This window comes from Pleurodeles waltl, chromosome 3_1, assembly GCF_031143425.1.
Source record: "Pleurodeles waltl isolate 20211129_DDA chromosome 3_1, aPleWal1.hap1.20221129, whole genome shotgun sequence".
NCBI lineage: Eukaryota > Metazoa > Chordata > Amphibia > Caudata > Salamandridae > Pleurodeles > Pleurodeles waltl.
In genome coordinates this window covers 1,387,379,611-1,387,400,166 of record NC_090440.1, presented here as the reverse complement: position 1 = coordinate 1,387,400,166, position 20,556 = coordinate 1,387,379,611, and the positions used below count along the sequence as shown (strand labels likewise).

The 20,556-nt window shown below is 40.2% G+C and overlaps 1 protein-coding gene across 4 annotated transcripts in view; it reads left to right on the top strand.

Moving 5' to 3' along the window:
- The window catches only part of HIVEP3 (HIVEP zinc finger 3), a 1,670,978-nt gene that overhangs the window by 1,575,476 nt on the left and 74,946 nt on the right, over window positions 1–20,556 (top strand). For all 4 annotated transcript variants that reach the window (XM_069224892.1, XM_069224893.1, XM_069224894.1 and 1 more), the window contains one exon: window positions 16,437–16,582. In XM_069224892.1, the coding sequence (XP_069080993.1) occupies window positions 16,437–16,582 (146 nt within the window). The remainder of the gene's footprint in view (window positions 1–16,436; window positions 16,583–20,556) is intronic.

Sequence of the window (20,556 nt, the reverse complement as noted above, 5' to 3'; positions counted from 1 at the left end):
TCCACCTTTTGAGCCCATGCACTCTTGTGAAATGCAATACTTAACATGGAAAGTTGCATTTTTAATTGCCATCACATCTCTAAGAAGAGTGAGTGAAATTCAAGCATTTACCATACAAGAACCATTTATTCAAATACACAACCATAAAGTAGTTCTACGGACAAATCCAAATTTTTTACCAAAAGTTATATCACCGTTCCACTTGAATCAAACAGTAGAATTACCAGTGTTCTTCCCACAGCCAGACTCAGTAGCTGAAAGAGCACTACTTACATTAGACATCAAAAGAGCGTTAATGTACTACATTTACAGAACAAAACTAATTCGAAAAACAAAACAATTATTTATTGCTTTCCAAAAACCTCATACAGGTAATCCAATTTCTAAACAAGGCATTGCTAGATGGATAGTTAAGTGTATTCAAACCTGCTATCTTAAAGCAAACAGAGAACTGCCTATTAGACCAAAGGCACACTCAACCAGAAAGAAAGGTGCTACCATGGCCTTTCTAGGAAATATTCCAATGACCGAAATATGTAAGGCAGCTACATGGTCTACGCCTCATACATTTACCAAACACTACTGTGTAGATGTGTTAATGGCACAACAAGCCACAGTAGGTCAAGCAGTACTACGAACATTGTTTCAAACAACTTCAACTCCTACAGGATGAACCACCGCTTTTAGGGAGATAACTGCTTACTAGTCTATGCACAGCATGTGTATCTGCAGCTACACATGCCATTGAACGGAAAATGTCACTTACCCAGTGTACATCTGTTCGTGGCATTAGTCGCTGCAGATTCACATGCGCCCACCCGCCTCCCCGGGAGTCTGTAGCCGTTAAGAAGTTGATCTTGAACATTGGTAAATTTCTAAATTTGAAAATATATTACTTTAAACTACATTATGTACATTACTCCATTGCATGGGCACTATTACTAGCATACACAACTCCTACCTCACCCTCTGCGGGGGAAAACAATCTAAGATGGAGTCGACGCCCATGTGCAATGGATCCGAAATGGGAGGAGTCCCTCGGTCTCGTGACTCGAAAAGACTTCTTCGAAGAAAAACAACTTGTAACACTCCGAGCCCAACACCAGATGGCGGGATGTGCACAGCATGTGAATCTGCAGCGACTAATGCCACGAACAGATGTACACTGGGTAAGTGATATTTTCCATATATATATATATATATATATCAAAACAAATCCCTTTCAGGGTTAGAGTGCCGCATAAATTATGCAAAAAAGAATAGAGAACTCTGGGTAGTTCCCAAGTTTAGGTGGAGAGCAGCTCTAGTAAGGAGCACCCTGCAACACCAGCGACACTCTAGATTTGCTCACCTCAAATGTCTGTTTATCTAGCAAAGTTTTTAAGCATTGGATCAGCACAGTGCTATCCACGCCGAGCTAGATAGTGACAAAGTCTTTTGCCATTTGTACAGCAAAGTCTTTAAGCATAGGTTTGACACAGTGTCAACCTTGCCGAGCTGTAAAATGACAAAAGCCATTTACCACTCCAGGCACAGTATTACAGCTTTGGACTGGTAAAATACCATCCAAGCCAACCTGGAATTAGTAAAAGCAACCCCTGACACGTGTTTCGCTCTCATTAGAGCTCATCAGAGAGGTTTAGCTTTGTCCATACACAAGGGAGCACCCAGTATAAGTCAAAACAAATCCCTTTCAGGGTTAGAGTGCCGCATAAATTATGCAAAAAAGAATAGAGAACTCTGGGTAGTTCCCAAGTTTAGGTGGAGAGCAGCTCTAGTAAGGAGCACCCTGCAACACCAGCAACACTCTAGATTTGCTCACCTCAAATGTCTGTTTATCTAGCAAAGTTTTTAAGCATTGGATCAGCACAGTGCTATCCACGCCGAGCTAGATAGTGACAAAGTCTTTTGCCATTTGTACAGCAAAGTCTTTAAGCATAGGTTTGACACAGTGTCAACCTTGCCGAGCTGTAAAATGACAAAAGCCATTTACCACTCCAGGCACAGTATTACAGCTTTGGACTGGTAAAATACCATCCAAGCCAACCTGGAATGAGTAAAAGCAACCCCTGACACGTGTTTCGCTCTCATTAGAGCTCATCAGAGAGGTTTAGCTTTGTCCAGACACAAGGGAGCACCCAGTATAAGTAAAACAAAATCCCTTTCAGGGTTAGAGTGCCGCATAAATTATGCAAAAAAGAATAGAGAACTCTGGGTAGTTCCCAAGTTTAGGTGGAGAGCAGCTCTAGTAAGGAGCACCCTGTAACACCAGCGACACTCTAGATTTGCTCACCTCAAATGTCTGTTTATCTACCAAAGTTTTTAAGCATTGGATCAGCACAGTGCTATCCACGCCGAGCTAGATAGTGACAAAGACATTTGAGGTGAGCAAATCTAGAGTGTCGCTGGTGTTGCAGGGTGCTCCTTACTAGAGCTGCTCACCACCTAAACTTGGGAACTACCCAGAGTTCTTTATTCTTTTTTGCATATATATATATATATATATATATATATATATATATATATATATATATATATATATATATATATATATGACTTTTATATGTGGGTCTGGTTTTCCTGGGGGCCGATCGCAGCCCCCAGGGAAACCACACACATATTGACAAAAGTGAGATATATATAGATCTATCTCTATATATAAATCTATCTACATACATATATCTATAGATAGATCTATATATATATATATCTATAGATATATATCTCTATATATCTATCTATAGATCTAGGCGCGCTGACGCCACAAAGGGGCGGTTGGAGGGTCGGGGGGAGACACGGAAGAGCTTCCGTGTCTCCCAGGGATAAAAAAGTAAATAAATAAATCCTCGGGTGCGTGACCCGCACCAGGGAGGTAGTGCGGGCGTCGGCCGCATTGAAAGGGTTAATAGTATCTAGTAAAAGTGCATAACATTTTATTTAGAAACCTTTGCAATTTGCATAGCATTGAATCATCTTTCTATCAAGATGTATTACAGATTGCAAGGTGGCATTGTCATAGAATGCTCCGCACAATCTGCATGATTTTACTGTTATTTACCCAAGATATTATAAACCCTGTTGCATAATTTGATACTTTACTGCTGAATAACTCAAGTGGCCATGCATATGTCCTTTGTACTGGTATGAGAAGGGCACGTTTTGAGCTTTGGGGTGTTTGGTACTGTGATTTTTCATAACAGCTGTTGAAAGTGCCAATTTCTCCATTTTGTTTTCTCCAGGGCCTTCTTTGATTTTTACTTGTATTGTTTTTATTTACCTATGTTGAGGAATGTGCCTGTTTGATCACTGCTGCTTCTGATTCATAAAGGGAGTAAAGATGTTCCTTTATGTTCCGCTGCTTTGTGTACAATAACCTTTTCAATTAAGAACCTCCATTTAAGTTGATGCTGAATGCTGATGGAATACCAGATTCTGTAGGACTTCTGTTTTTTTCATGTGTCTTTGAGGGAAGACCTGAAATATCCTTGATCTAAAGAATAACCAAAATCATGTAGAACTGTTGTGGCTGATGAAACAGGTGAGTTGAAGATCCCCATGTAGCACTCTGGGTGGATGGTGTCTGTTTTGCAACTAATGTGGCATACTTTGCTTGTGCCTTTGCCACAATTAAACAAAAGAAGATTTGATAATGACACCAGAATAATTAGGTTTTTTATTTCTTTGATACATTTAACAGGCCATCAAAGATGCCCCTTTGGCACTGAGGGCTTTGACAATTTGTATAACGACTTATTGTTTGACTCCGCTGCACACCCAGATTTGCTCCCTCGTGGAAAAAAAACAAAACACAACTGGCATTAACCTACCTGAAAGCATGTCAGACTCTATCAAATTATAGGTCTCAACCACCTTGCAGTGAGGATATCTATTATTATTGGTCAGGATCAAAAGTGTCCACATCATTGGCTGGAATTCCTTTCCTGGTAAGGGTCGTCCTTTGGAGCATGGATACCTCATTGGGGGTGTAAATGCATGCTTAGTGTTGACGTTTGTGAATATATATAGATGGTTGTTTGGCCTCTTGGATGCCAATGATACCACATTAATCCTCGTATTAAATTGAAAGTGAAAATCTAAGGCGGACTTAAAGTCTTGTACGCTTTGTCTGCATAATGCCAATTGTAAATTTGTCTGATAAGGCTTGAATAACACAGGATGCTAAAGGTCTTATCTTATAATTCTCTGTAAAAATGAAGAGTGCCTCCAAACCTTTTAGCTTTAAAGAAAATCCCCAACTTTTGTGCTAAAATATGCCAGCTTTAAGTTCCTAAATTACCACAAGCTTAAGTCTACCTCATCTTTACCCATACTTTTAGAGGTGCTTGTGCTAGATACGTGGAAGAATTTCAATCACTGTCTTGTGATCCTTTAAGGTTGTGGGTGCTTTTGCAAGCCTTTTTGATCATCTGTAAAAGTTCCATAATTTACAAATGGCTTAGTTTTCGTACCCCATGGATGAACACCTTTAAAAACGTTTACTCATGAGAATCAAGTTCTGGATGGTGAAGCAGTTATTAGGTAACTAGAGCACACTATATCAAAAGCCTCTTAGCTATACATTAATCCATTGTATAAAGAAAAGCAAGACACTGTAGGAGATAGTGCATTCTAGGCTTTATTAAAGCCTCAAAAACTGACTGAAAGTCTTTTGCTTGAGTTTTTACATTGCAATTTCATATAAGTGTTCCGTGTCAAACAGGATCTTATTTACAGGATTAGCAACAACTATGCAATTGAGCTCCATTTAGATTCGCTTTAGAAAAACCTGTCTTACACAGATATTCTGAACATTTGTAATAGCTGTGAGTCTTCCTTGACTTTAGATATAGGCATCCACTGATTAAAATCCATATACTTATTTAGCATATATTCTGGAACGAGACACCAAAGTGAAAGACAATTGTGGAATTAGTTAGAGCTAGCAAGTCAAGTGTGAGTTGAGACAATAAGAAGGATCTATGCAGCTCAAAGTATGGCAATACAGATAGAGGAAATCAAATCCTGATAATCCTCACATTCTCTTCTACCACCAGAACAAATAGACAGGTCTTTTTGTGATGTTCAATATTTGCTAGTGGTTTTTAATAACCCACAATGTCTTTAGGTTCATACTTCCTACTTCTGCAAACAGTGCATAATTCATATACAATTTCACTTTTTTTTATTCCTTCCGTTGGCATGCTTTCTTGATCTTTTCTAGGCAGCCCAAAATGGTTCAGTAAGCTGTATATGTGTGTGTGCTAATTCTCATACAGTAATCCAGCACTCCTACAAGTTTTCACTGATCCATTTTCTTATATCCCTCCTTGAAGATGGGCAAATGTAGAAAGGGTGTGTACTTTCAACCATTTCAGAGCAACAGATCTCATGCTGTCTAACCACCTTTCTAGGCCTTGTGATCAAAGACATCAAACCACTAGGTTCTGGAATTGACAGGATAAGGAGCCCTTTCACAGACAGTTCCTATATGCTTACTTCAAACTTACATTTTAATTCTTCAGCTTCCAGTAAAATGAAACATCTATGCTCAGCATCGCCATGTTCCTGTTATGCGCTCAGCAAGGCTCACAATTAATATTAGCTGCAACTGGAAAGGAGTACAGCAGCAGTCATCAGTGGCATGCCACATGTGGGATGTGTCAAACTATTGTCATTGTTGAGCCCTGTCCAGGTTTGGGTTCTAAAATAATTTAGCACACAATCCTTACTCTACCTGAGCCAGATTCTTCCCTATTCAGCGCTGTTGATATTTGAGTGAAAAATGCTTCTTCTGCACATCCAGCGGGCATTTGGGAATTGATAGAATTCAGGCTATAGTCTCCTCAATTGACAATTACACCACTTCCTACTGCGAAATTATTTAATGCACGAAACCTGATCATTTAAAGTGCAGATGCAAAACTTTGTGTCCATCCTCCTTTGAAGAATTGTGCCTTACTTTATTTTCATTTCTTCAGCTATTTCTAATGCAAACTATGAATTAATCAGAACTAGTTGTGTATTGCCGAATAAGCATTAACCTAAGGAGTATGCATCAATCATAATTCACCAACCTGCAGCTGGAAATAGAATACTGCTGGAACATCAAGCCATTTTTTTAAATTGGAGTTTTTAATAAAGATTTAACCTTAACACATCTTGCATAAATGAAGGTGTCATCTGATGTTTTCACTAAGCAAACAAATGTCAGAGTCGTGTTATGTTCAGACCACATAGGGTTAACACAGCCTTTTAGGATCAATGATTGTCCAGATTCACAAATTCAGTTTCTTAGGTGACATTGGTTTGTAAATGCTTTTTTGAGGTTGTTAAATTCTAAAGGGGATGCACATTGCTCTTACGTGTTAATATTGAAAAACCTCTGTATTCAGTGTGGGATCTCTAGTATTGAGTCAGCTGGCAGGTGTTCCCAGATTTCTGATTAAATGTTCTCAACAATTGACTCTGTGGCCACCACAACGTCAACTCTGGTACTTTGAGAAAATCACCTAGTTTATTTTTCTGAGAATGAGGGCCTGTTGTCCTGCTACTTGAATCTTGCACTATGGGGGTTATTGAAATGACCCTTTGGTTTCTGAGAGCACTTTACGGCCTTTCTGCAAAGCAGGTTTAAAAAGCAGCACCTCTAGAAGATACTCTCATTGAACCCTTTTTTTATGTTGGGTGGACATAAATAATTGACCTGAGTAATACAAAGGGAAAAAAATCACTATTTCAATCCGGAATGATTTTCATTGTCATGCTTAGAACCAAGGAACAGTTGCCCTGTATACATGGATAATGATTAGTGACCTCATTGTTACCAAACAGGTTATGGGTTTGTTTGAGTTGACTAAACTACCTTATCTCAAATTGTATAACATCTAATTTTCTATGCAGCAAGCTCTGCCCCATTGTATTTTAGAGAAGGTGGAAATAATGGACCCATGAAAATCCTAAAAGGCTGAAATTGTGATCCCTGAAAAGTGCCTACTTAAAACAGTTCCTTTTCCCACATTAAGGACAGTGCTGTATTCTTGCATCTTTCAATGCCTCCCTAAAATGTAGAATCATTTGTTAAACATCACAATATCTCACAACATATTACATCAATAACCATTCTTAGCCCTGTCAATATTTCCAGTTGTCACCCACTCTGTTAGAAGTGTTTGACGTTGCCCATGAAGTGGTTCATGACTACAAAGCCATTCATGTTGAATGGTCTGGTTACATAATCTAATGAGCTCTGTCTGTTTTTTATCCAAAATTGATCAAAACGTGCTCCTTTACTGTGGATCCTTGGCCTGGAGCATCCTTCAGGTTATTTCAAAATGTTTTTCTTTCAGTCTAGTACTCTTTTTTTTAAATATATTGATTATTTTGTTCTTATAATCTTATAACAAGTGCTGCTTACATCGAGATACCAATCCAGTACTCTTTCATCAGTGTATGTTTGTATTGTCCTAAATCAGTGTTAACAGAGGGTTTCTTTCATAAGTATGTTGGCAACAGATGTATTCTGTTAACTTTGGAAAATAACTTAGTTCCCATGCTGCTAAACTTGGCATTATCTCTTATGAAATCAGTGCATAATGTACAATAATTTAAAAAAAATCAACTATGATAATCATAGTTTTGTAATCATAAGTATACTTCAGCTGGATCTTTGTCCTAAACCAAGCCAAGGACACATGAATCCTTTTAAATGAAACCATCTCTGTTCTCTTTCAAATTAACTCAGAGGCCAGCAGGTGATTCTTACTCTGGAAGAATCTTGCAAGTACTCTACCTTTCTAACACTATTTCTTTGCACGCAATGCTTTTCGCCTGTCACCTCTTAATTTTGGTTACGATCTGTATTCGGGTGTACTATGTAGACAGGTGCAGCTCATCCAATGCAGTCCATATTCAGCAGCTGTGTATCTGTATTTCTATGTAAACAGAGGCACAGCTTACAGGCTTTCTCGGTGTCAAAAGAATTGTCATCTCTTTATGAGAATTAAAACGAGAGCAAGCATCATCATCCATACAATTGACTTTATAGATGTATTTTGGACTCAAGTTAAATTCCTGGATCCAGTAGCTTTATGGAGGGTTGAGTGTATGATAATTATATGATGTTGTGTCAATGCATAGATATATGGGTGCCTTGGAGTATGCAGTCAACACACACAGTGCACTGGGCTGTGTCCCAAGCCTAGGTGGAGCAGAGCCACTGACCAAAATACTACCAGATGTGTGGGTGACTAGAACACCAATTCCAGATTAACACCTGCTGTCATGGGTATTAACGTGAGTACAATTAAATTGGGTAATAAAAACACTTCAAGAAAAGCAATTTATTAGTATTATTTCAACCTAAAATACTATGCAATACTTAGCTCACATATTTACCCATCACACGTAGAAATCAAACTAGTTCACTTAGCCCCTAATCGATTATCACATTTCCATGATCATCCCAGCAGTCATTATTTAAAAACTCTGAACTCAGCAGGAGCTAGCCACCCAACAGAAGGTACTGTGCAGAAATCACCTGGCAGATAACACTAAGTAGAGATCGCCTACTGCTAGTTTGTGATACTGTTTACTATGCAGTCCCTCCCTCAGCCTCTTGCCCCCACTAGCTGCCAGGGTTATTTTTTCTTGAGCTGTTTATGCCTAGGTTATGGATCTTGAGGTAAAGTTCTCATTTCCTCTATGGATCTATATGTTTGCTATGACAAATTATACAATACTACCACAACACAGAACATGGAAATTGTCCACAAATCCCTTTGAGAATTGGCACTTACTTTTGCAAATGGCACAAACATTGACCATTATGCCCACTGTTCCGCAGCTCTGCCACATAGGTTCTGGCCGCTGTAAGTCATTGAAGAACAAATTGAGATGGTGGGGGGGGGGGCATTGGTGCAGAGTTATCACACATTATTAGACAAACAAGTGCCCATATTGAAGCAGCCTTATTACCATATATTTTCACTGCACTGCCACTGGTGACTCAGCCATCTCGTTCTAGACCTCCCTAGCAGTGCTGCAACCCTATAACAAATTAGTGCGGGAACAACAGCATCAAATGCTGTATGATAGAGTACATTGAGGGCCTTGGGTTCCATGGTGGCTAACTTGACCCTTACTTAAACAACAAAAGCGCGCCAAAGGAAACATATTTTCTCAGTAAAAATGTTGTTAGCATTATGAGCACAAAGGTGTTAATCTTACAGATTCGAAATACACATAACAGATATTTCATTTTTTTTTTTCCTCAAAGTATTTATTCTTGCTAAATCTACAAGGAATGACCAGTGACGTTATCTACAGCTCCACACCAGTAGGAAGGATGCATCCACTGGTAGCCCCTACGATAGGCCATCCAGCAGTTTCATCATTTACTCCGTGTTTTGCAATCATTGTTTATTATTTGTGCTACTCTCATGTTACCAAACAATCATCATTCCTATAATACTGAATAGATGATAAAAGTTGAAGGACCCTCTCCTCAGTCAAATGCCCATGAAGTCAGAAAATCTGTTTTGTTTCCAGTGTCTGATTGTGTACTGCTCTTCACAACTTTATCCAGGTTTTGCAATAAGATATTAAACCATGAAAAAAATATCCAATTCTAACTTTTCCAGCTTGGACAAAGAAAATGTGTTCAGTAAAAAGGATTCCTCATTCTGACCTGCAGACCTCAGATTAAATAACCGTAGGAAAATCCCAAGGTGCAGTATATGTATTTGCGTCGGTGGTTTTACCTATCGAAATTCTAAAAGAATGAGACTGACGTTGGCTTATTTTGTGTTGTTTTGCAATGTGTTGAACTTGGGAGCTTTTTTTAAATGTTAGTGAGTTGGGAGTTCAAAAACGAATTGTCAGAGCTCCTGCTTCAGTTTATTCAAGGTTCCCGAGCTGCATTTAGATTTGAGGGAACTGCTGGGTTCATAACTGAAGAAACTCAGCTGGCTCCAATGATGGAAACCCATGACTCCGCAGTCTATCCACAATTGCCCCTAAAGTCACAGTGATAGTCATAATGCCCTGTTGATGATGTGCAACCAACACTGATTTTCCAAGTGAGGAAAGGTAGAACTGGGCAGTGAAAACAAGCAATGACCCCCATGTGCAGAGAGAAAAAAGTTATTTGACATCAGCACAATTATCTTTTTGTTTTTCTGCAATAAAGTCATGCTTTGAGTTAGGAGTTTGTTTCAGAAAAAACATAAAATGAACGATAAATGGGCCACACAAACATGCATGTTTCTGTACTTTTCATGCATCAACTGCACCTGCCATAATTATTCTCTTACATTTTGGAATCATCATTTTGGACCCCTTGAAAACGTCTTGTTAGCCACCTATGTGGGTCAGTTATCCTTAAGAGGACTATATTTATATAAAAACACTGACTTCACATGAGATGGAAATTGCATGTATGTCTTGCAGATCAAACTCCAGGGACCTGACTTGGCTTTAGGGTAATTGTGGCGCAGTGGTAATCTGTGGTCTGTATAACACTAATGTTCTCACCTGAGGAGCTTTTGTGTTACGTTGAACCTCATAAATTTACAAAATAAAACATTTTTCCTGTTTACTTTGTAGTGCAACATCTCCAAATCTTGAAATTAATTATTTTAGCAGTTATTAAGAGCCATCCATGGTAGGACTCTACAAATATAGGATATTTGCTTTGAAGTTTTAAAATTAACGTCAACTGATACTGCAAACTAAATGTAAATCTTCCACAATTTAGCAACCTTCCCCAGCTTTAGTTTTGTAACATACCATGGACTCCCATCAATGACAGGTTTTAGAGGTGTGGGGCCTGATGAAAAAAACAAATATTGGCTAGTCGACCTCACAGTTCAGCATCAGTGGGAGATCCCTCATGCCTTGACTATAACTCGTTGTGTTATTTCAAATAACTTTTCCGGAGGTACATGAACGTCCTCTTCTGGTGTGGGCCTGTTCACACAATGATTTGAGTCCTGATTACCTCTGTCTTAAACTGGATTGATCTCTAGCATGACACCCCTTAGAGTTTCAAGTGAAATGGGTGATGAGTATTGCCCTCTTGAAATAGAAGCTCAAAAACAATAAACATCAGTTAACAGCTGCTGGGCCTCCCCCCCCCAGTGCTGAGCCCTTTTTTTGCTATTTGGGGTAATTCGTGCTTAGGCCTTCATAACTTTTTGTCCACATAAGCTATCCCCGCCAAATTTGCGTCCTTTTTTTCCAACATCCTAGGGATTCCAAAGTTACCCAGAGTTTCTGGGTTCCCCTGGAGGAGACCAAGAAATTAGCCAAAATACACCAAAAATATATATATATATATTTTTTTTAATTGGAAAAAAGGGCTGCTGAAGAAGGTGTGTGGTTTTTACCCTGAAAATGTCATCAACAAAGGGTTTTGCAGTGCTAAAATCACCATCTTCCCATCTTTCAGGAACAGGCAGAGTTGAATCAGAAAACCACATTTTTCAACACAGTTTTGGCATTTTACTGGGACATACTTAATTTTTAATATTTTTGGTGCTTTCATCCTTTTTCCAGTTAGTGACAGGAATGGGTGTGAAACCAACACTGGATCCCAGAAAGCTAAGTGTTTCTGAAAAGTAGACAAATGCTGGATTCAGCAAGAGGTCATTTGTGTAGATCCTACAAGGGTTTCTAACAGAAAATAACAATATTGAAATTGAGCTGAAAAAAAACAGCCATTTTTCTCAGCATTTTACTCTTTAACGTTTTCCTGCAATGTCAGATTTTTTTAAGCAATATACCGTTATGTGTGCTGAACTCTTCTGGTTGCAGGGATATATAGGGCTTGTAAATTCATCAAGATCCCTAGGTACCCAGAGCCAATAAATGAGCTGCACCTTGCAATGGGTTTTCATTCTATACCGGGTATACAGCAATTCATTTGCTGAAATATAAAGAGTGAAAAATAGGTATCAAGAAAACCTTTGTATTTCTAAAATGGGCATAAGATAAGGTATTGAGCAGCAGTGGTTGTTTGCCCATCTCTGAATTCCAGGGTGCCCATACTAGCATGTGAATTGCAGGCCATTTCTCAAATAGATGTCTTTTTTACACACTGTCTTACATTTGGAAAGAAAAAATGTAGAGAAAGATAAGGGGCAATAACATTTGTTGTGCTAATCTGTGTTCCCCCAAGTCTCCCGATAAAAATGGTACCTCACTTGCGTGGGTAGGCCTAATGCTCACGACAGGATAGGCAATATGGACACATTACATTTTTACATTGAAATCTGATGTGTTTTTTGCAAAGTGCCTAGCTGTGGATTTTGGCCTCTAGCACTGCCGGCACCTAGAAAAACCTACCAGACCTGTAAATTTTTGAAAACTAGACGCCTAGGGGAATCTAGGATGGGCTGCCTTGTGGGGCTCTGATCAGATTCTGTTACCCAGAATCCTTTGCAAACCTCAAAATGTGGCCAAAAAACACTTTTTCCTCACATTTCGGTGACAGAAAGTCCTGGAATCTGGGAGGAGCCACAAATTTCCTTCCACCCAGCATTCCCCTAAGTCTCCCGATAAAAATGGTACCTCACTTGTGGGGGTAGGCCTAGTGCCCGCAACAGGAAATGCCCCAAACACAACGTGGACATATCACATTTTCACAAAGAAAACATAGCTGTTTTTTGCAAAGTGCCTAGCTGTGGATTTTGGCCTCTAGCTCAGCTGGCACCCAGGGAAACCTAGCAAATCTGCACAGTTTTGAAAACTAGACACCTAAGGGAATCCAAGATGGGGTGACTTGTGAGGCTCTGATCAGGTTATGTTACCCAGAATACTTTGCTAACCTCAATATTTGGAAAAAAAACACTTTTTCCTCACATTTCAGTGATAGAAAGTTCTGGAATCTGAGAGGAGCCACAAATGTCCTTCCACCCATCATTCCTCCAAGTCTCCCGATAAAAATGGTACCTCACTTGTGTGGCTAGGCCTAGTGCCTGCGACAGGAATAGATCACACAACGGTCAATGTTGGTACTTACATGAGGCAACTGTTGACCCTGGGGTGATCCATTCCTTACGCAGGCACTAGGTATAGGCACTCAAGTGGGGTAGTGTTTTTATCAGGACAGGTGAGGAGTCACTGGGTGGTAGGAATTTTGTGGATCACAGCATATTCCTGTAGTTTGTGTGACAGAAATGCAAGAAAAATAGAGTTTTTATTCAACATTTCATCTTTGCAGGGTATTCTGGGTAAGAAAACTTTGGGGAATCCACACAAGTCACACCTCTGTGGACTCCCCCGGATGTCTAGTTTCCAGAATTGTTTGTGTTTAGTATGTTTCCCTATATAGCCGCCAAACCCAGGACCAAAAACACAGGTGCCTGCCTTACAAAACCAGTTTGTTTTGTGATAGATAATTTTGATGTCTCCAGAATACAATTTGGGCAGTGGAATTTGGGGCTGAACTAAATTGGGGAACTCCCAAGAGAGCACCCTCTATGTGCTTGCCCCCGCATTCACCTGCTCTCTGGGTTGGGCTAACCCACTATTGCCCTGTTGCACAGACTGTGCTTGCGATCGGACAACAGGACTGCCCTCATCACCTCACTCACAATTTACTGGAAGGAGTTATCCAATGGGACTCCTCCAACTGACAAAACACTCACAGAGTCTGCACCATTGTCCTATCCCTCAGATGCTGTCTCAGTCTCTGATCCTATGTCAGAGCTGTCCTCTATAACCTGAGTGACGGCAGCAGTCATCCATCAAGATGCCATCTCTGCTATTGGCTAAACTGTTGCTCTAAAACACTAGCCTACATAGACAGTCACAAAATTGCTGGTGTGTGTGTGTGTGTGATACGTGCAACAGTATAGGCCACCTTGCCTGCGCTTCTTCCCTCAATCAGCACGTTCTTTCAAGACACTCAAACACCTTGTCACATACCATTCATCGCAGTCTTTAGCACCTCCTGCGCCCAGTCCAACAATCATTATTGGTGCTCCCACTCCCATGCCCTCCTCCTCGGATTCCCTCATTACCTTCCAGCAAACGTGCTCTTCATCTCTCCATAACCACCCCGCACATACATTTCATTTGTATTATAGCGCAGGTAGTGGCTGACTTTACTGATGTACTCAGCTATTTACATAAAATACCGATTTGCTCTTTGCAGTAGTCATATAAACCTTCTGCGCTTCTTTATGGCACTAAAACTGCCGCTAGACAAAAGTCTGATCCTTTTGTAGCAGAAACATAATCACAAGACTTACTTGACTTCTTTATTGCTGCCTAAAAGCTACAGTTGAAATGCGTCAGTTGAAGAATGTGCACTGCTTTGAAGACGCAAGCTGCAACTGCAAGACAACTGGTGGCGAATACATATATATGTATATGTATATATATATATATATATGTATATGTATATATATGTATATGTATGTATATGTATATGTATATATGTATATGTATATACATATGTATGTATGTAAGTATATATATGTATGTGTATATATATATATATATATATATATATATATATATATATATATAGATCACTTTTATATTTTTATATGTGGATCTGGTTTTCCTGGGGGCCAATTGCAGCCCCCAGGGAAACCACATGTGCACTGACAAAAGTGATGTATATACATATAGATCACTAAATATCTATATATATATACAGGGAGTGCAGAATTATTAGGCAAGTTGTATTTTTGAGGATTAATTTTATTTTTGAACAACAACCATGTTCTCAATGAACCCAAAAAACTCATTAATATCAAAGCTGAATATTTTTGGAAGTAGTTTTTAGTTTGTTTTTAGTTTTAGCTATGTTAGGGGGATATCTGTGTGTGCAGGTGACTATTACTGTGCATAATTATTAGGCAACTTAACAAAAGAAAATATATACCCATTTCAATTATTTATTATTACCAGTGAAACCAATATAACATCTCAACATTCACAAATATACATTTCTGACATTCAAAAACAAAACAAAAACAAATCAGTGACCAATATAGCCACCTTTCTTTGCAAGGACACTCAAAAGCCTGCCATCCATGGATTATGTCAGTGTTTTGATCTGTTCACCATCAACATTGCGTGCAGCAGCAACCACAGCCTCCCAGACACTGTTCAGAGAGGTGTACTGTTTTCCCTCCTTGTAAATCTCACATTTGATGATGGACCACAGGTTCTCAATGGGGTTCAGATCAGGTGAACAAGGAGGCCATGTCATTAGATTTCCTTCTTTTATACCCTTTCTTGCCAGCCACGCTGTGGAGTACTTGGACGCGTGTGATGGAGCATTGTCCTGCATGAAAACCATGTTTTTCTTGAAGGATGCAGACTTCTTCCTGTACCACTGCTTGAAGAAGGTGTCTTCCAGGAACTGGCAGTAGGACTGGGAGTTGAGCTTGACTCCATCCTCAACCCGAAAAGGCCCCACAAGCTCATCTTTGATGATACCAGCCCAAACCAGTACTCCACCTCCACCTTGCTGGCGTCTGAGTCGGACTGGAGCTCTCTGCCCTTTACCAATCCAGCCACGGGCCCATCCATCTGGCCCATCAAGACTCACTCTCATTCCATCAGTCCATAAAACCTTAGAAAAATCAGTCTTGAGATATTTCTTGGCCCAGTCTTGACGTTTCAGCTTGTGTATCTTGTTCAGTGGTGGTCGTCTTTCAGCCTTTCTTACCTTGGCCATGTCTCTGAGTATTGCACACCTTGTGCTTTTGGGCACTCCAGTGATGTTGCAACTCTGAAATATGGCCAAACTGGTGGCAAGTGGCATCGTGGCAGCTGCACGCTTGACTTTTCTCAGTTCATGGGCAGTTATTTTGCGCCTTGGTTTTTCCACACGCTTCTTGCGACCCTGTTGACTATTTTGAATGAAACGCTTGATTGTTCGATGATCACGCTTCAGAAGCTTTGCAATTTTAAGAGTGCTGCATCCCTCTGCAAGATATCTCACTATTTTTGACTTTTCTGAGCCTGTCAAGTCCTTCTTTTGACCCATTTTGCCAAAGGAAAGGAAGTTGCCTAATAATTATGCACACCTGATATAGGGTGGTGATGTCATTAGACCACACCCCTTCTCATTACAGAGATGCACATCACCTAATATGCTTAATTGGTAGTAGGCTTTCGAGCCTATACAGCTTGGAGTAAGACAACATGCATAAAGAGGATGATGTGGTCAAAATACTCATTTGCCTAATAATTCTGCACTCCCTGTATATATATATATATAGATAGATATATATAGAGAGAGAGATTTATCTATAGATATATCCATGTATAAAACGTAATATAATCCTTGGGCCTTAGTTCTCATTTTCATTTTTCATCCAATACCTCACTCTATTTTTGTTCCTTTGCTGTAGATTACTGCTCTGCTATAAATTAAATCTGTGGTTGTCTCTTCTTTTTGGTGGTAATGGGGGCAGGTTCATCTGCCATCCCGGCATCCCAGTGAAGGACATAAGGAGGCAGCAAAAGCAGAAAAGGATGACGACAAGAGGATAAAACCAGAAGAAGAGCCCACAGTGCCGAAACGTGCCCAGCCTGCCCGTGTCAGAATCTTTGAAGGAGGGTAAGCTCATCTTGACAGTTTCGCAGTATGCTACTAAACATCCCATGAAATTCAGCAAGTGACGAAAGACAGCAAAGCACAAACAGCAACTGCCAAAGGCGTTCAAGAAATTCTCCTCTGTGTGGAATGCATGTGTCTGTGGTAGTATTTCCACAATTACAATTATTTCACAGCATTTTGTACCTTAGGGCACAAGTTATAGTTACTTGAGATAACTTTAACTATAACAAGTGAATTTCAATGGTTTTGTACATTTAAAATGTGAGCCAAACTATAACGTCCCTTTAACCGTTGGTTTTTCAAGTGAATTTCCATGTTTTTTAAATTCTATTTCATAATTATAACGTCCCTGTAACCTTTGGTGTTTTTAGTGGGAAAAAAATATATATAATTTTTTCACTTATATATATTAATTAATTTAAGCTAACTATAACTTTCGCTCCTGTAATGCACTGCTTATGACCTCACATATTACATCACTCATGACATGGTCAGTGGCATCAATGATGACATCTCAAATGACATCGCTGATGATATCATCCAGTGAGTGTAAGTGGTTGTATGGATGTGTAAGTGGGTCTGTGGGTGAGTGAGTGGTTAATTCAGTTGCTTTATTGGAGAGTGAGTGAATGTGTAAATAGCTGTATGGGTGAACAAGTGGCTGTGTGAGTGGCTGCATTGATTGAGTAAGTGGGTATGTGAGTGGCTGTAAGGGTAAGAGTGTGGTTGTGAAAGTGCTTTCATGTTTGAGGGACTGGTTGTGTTAGTGACTGTATCGGTGAGTGAGTGGATAACTCAGTGACTGTATGGGTGAGTGGGCTTTATGCATAAGTGACTGGCTGTGCCAGTGACTGTATGGGAAAGTGAGTGGGTGTGTGAGTAGCTGTATCAGTGAGTGGATTTATGTGTAGCTGTATCGGTGAGTGGGTGTGTGAGTGACTGCATGGGTGAGTGTGTGTAAGAGGGCCTGTATGAGTGAGTGAGTGAGTGGGTGTGTGACTAGTTGTGTGGGTGAGTGACCAGGTGTGCCAGTGGCTGTGTGAGTGCGTGCATACCTGAGTTAGTGCTGTATGGGTGAATGAGTGGTTGTGTCAGTGGCTGTGTGAGTGATTGAGTGAGTGTCAGTAGTTGTGTGGGTCTGTGAATGAGTATGTGAGTAGTTGTGTGTGTGTGGATGTACGAGAGTCTGTATGGTGATATTGGTGAATGTGTGAGTGTTTCTGTGCATGAGGTCATTAGTGATGTCATCAGTGATCTCACTGACCATGTAATGAGTGATGCAATATGTGAGGTCATTTTGGGTGAAGATACGCATATATATATATATATATATCTCTTAAACAACTTGCGCCCCCGCCAAGCACAGTTTTTTGTCAAATGTTTTACTGCAGATATTACATTGATATTATCAATGATGTTATCAAAGATGTCATGAGTGACGTAATTTGTGGGGTAATTAGCAGTGCATGGCGAGGGCGCAAGTTATAGTTACTTGAGATAACTCTGACTATAACAGGTGAATTTCTATGGTTTCTTACGTTTAAAATGTGAGCCTAACTATAACGTCCCTGAAACCTTTTGTTTTTTAAGTGAATTTCTATGCGTTTTTAACTCTATTTCCTAACTATAACGTCCCTGTAACATTTGTTTTTTTCAGTTAATTTCCAATTTGTCTTTTTTAATGTGAAGTAATGTTAATTTCTATATGTTAATCCAACCACTGCCGTGCACAGCCAAAGGCTGTGCGGTATGGTAGTTAGTTGCAGGGCTTGGCCTGCTGCCAGACGCTGCAGCCAACCACCCTAACCACCCAACCCCACACAGTGCATGGCCTTTGGCCTTGCGCAGCGGGAGTTGGCCATGGCCTGGCTCTCTGGGTGTTAGAATAGGTGTGACAGTATGTATCTGGGTGTGAAAGGGGTTGTGAGAGTGCCTTAATGGTGGTGAGAGGGGGTGCACCAGTGTCTTAGTGGGTCTGTGAGTGGGTGCTTGAGGGTTTCTGTGGGTCTGTGAGTGAGTGTGTGAGGGTCTGAGTGCAGCTGTGAGTGGAAGAAAGAGATTGAAAGAGAAAAATAATGAGAGGGAGAGAGATAGAGAGGTTTTAGGCTCTGATGAATAATATACATAGAATGAGACATTTCTGGACAAATTGAAAAGAAAAATGTATTTGTCAGTTAAAAAGAGTGATATCACCTTTCAGTTTTGAGCCCTAAACTTTTGAAGTTTAAAGGAAAATGACCACAGGCACACCTGGAGTAGAACCCTCAGCTTTCAGTGTGAGGGTCTTTAACCTTAACCTTTAGGCCATAGTGACTCCTTACTGTGATGCTTCCAGACATACCTATGACAGTAAGTCCACGCATGAGAAAGGAAAGAAACATACATTTTCCATCACTAGGAAGGTTTAGCAGTCAAAACATTAGTAAATAAACAAACACACTGCCAGGCGATACTAGGACTTGAACCTTCATCCTACTGAGTAATAGCAACCATTAGGCCAGAAGTGACTATGTTTTCCTCTGCATCCAAACGTATCTATAACATTCGTACCAAATATCTTGCTAGTCTGACTCTGTGAAGTCATTACATGGAGAGACCATTGTAAAGACAATCTCTTTCTCTCTTCCATCCCATTGTGGGATGGATGAGAGAGTGACAGGACTGCCGGAGGGGAAGCCTCAAGGCCCCCAGGGTCCTAGCCGACTCGACCTCCTGTGGGAGCCAACACTGCTCCCACAAAAGGGTGTTGCTGTAAATAGCAGCTCCCTGTGTGCATGAGCAATGTTTTCATCTGTTTCTCTGCATGCATATTTTGGAAAGCGGACTTTGTTTGCTTTTGCTTATTGGGAGCTGCCATCTCCCACCAAGCAAAAGCAAACAGCTATGTCCCAGGGATGGCTATCCAGGGACGTAGCAGGAGCCGGCAATGAGGGGTGGCGGTCCCCGGAGCCATTATTGGCTCCGTGACAGGGCCACACAGGCCCCCTCCTACGTAATCTAGCCCCGGGGAGATGGTGGGTTCAGGGGGCCGTGATGGGACCCACTTTGTTCTTTTATTGTATCCCCAGGTAGGTGCTGGTCCCTAGGGCTCCATTTCTTTCAAGAAAAAGAAGAAAAAAGAAGAAACAAAGTCCCCAAGGGAAATAACAACCAATCAACACACCCTTTCACTTCAACAACTATTCACAAATATACCACATACTATATCATCCAATCACTCACTCCAAAGATTAATCTCAAATAAAGGAATCAGTGAAATAGTTACATTTAATTAAATAATCCCATAAAATTACAAAATGCTGTAAAATTACAAAATCAAACTCCCCATAACAAGTGAGAACATAAAAAATCTTGAATAGAAACCAAACATATGAAAAACACCTTCACACGGGGGAAAACAAGACATCCGCCCTCATCTATTGTCTTCAAGCTGTCCCAGTCTTGGTATATACGGGCCAATCAATTCTTATACACAGAACCTATTTGAATTTTAGGCCCGTTCCAATGGGTCAGGCAGTCCAATTAGCATTGACGCGTTTCGGTGGTCATACAGAAATTCTTCCACCACCTTCTTCAGGACAAATAAATATACTCCCAACTTGTACTGTTCAGGTGTTTAAGGGGATAGACAACAAAAGGTACATAAATCTCCCACATGCCACATAACCCCTTACCTCCTTCCACCCCTCCAATCCAAATGCATTCCAATTAAAAAGTCCCCATTTTTTACATAAAAAGCTATAACAGGGTACAAATCCTGATTCCTTTATAATGAGAATCTCATAGGAGTAAGCACTTCAAGTAACCAATCATCTAAATTGAATTTAAAAAAACACACAAACAGATCTACTGCTCTTCCACTAATGCATCTCCACACTCACCTGCATCAAACATAAATCAAACAGATTACTGCTCACACCAAATCACAAGTCCGTATCCAAGTCTTGCTTTTTACTCCACAACAATCAAAAGAG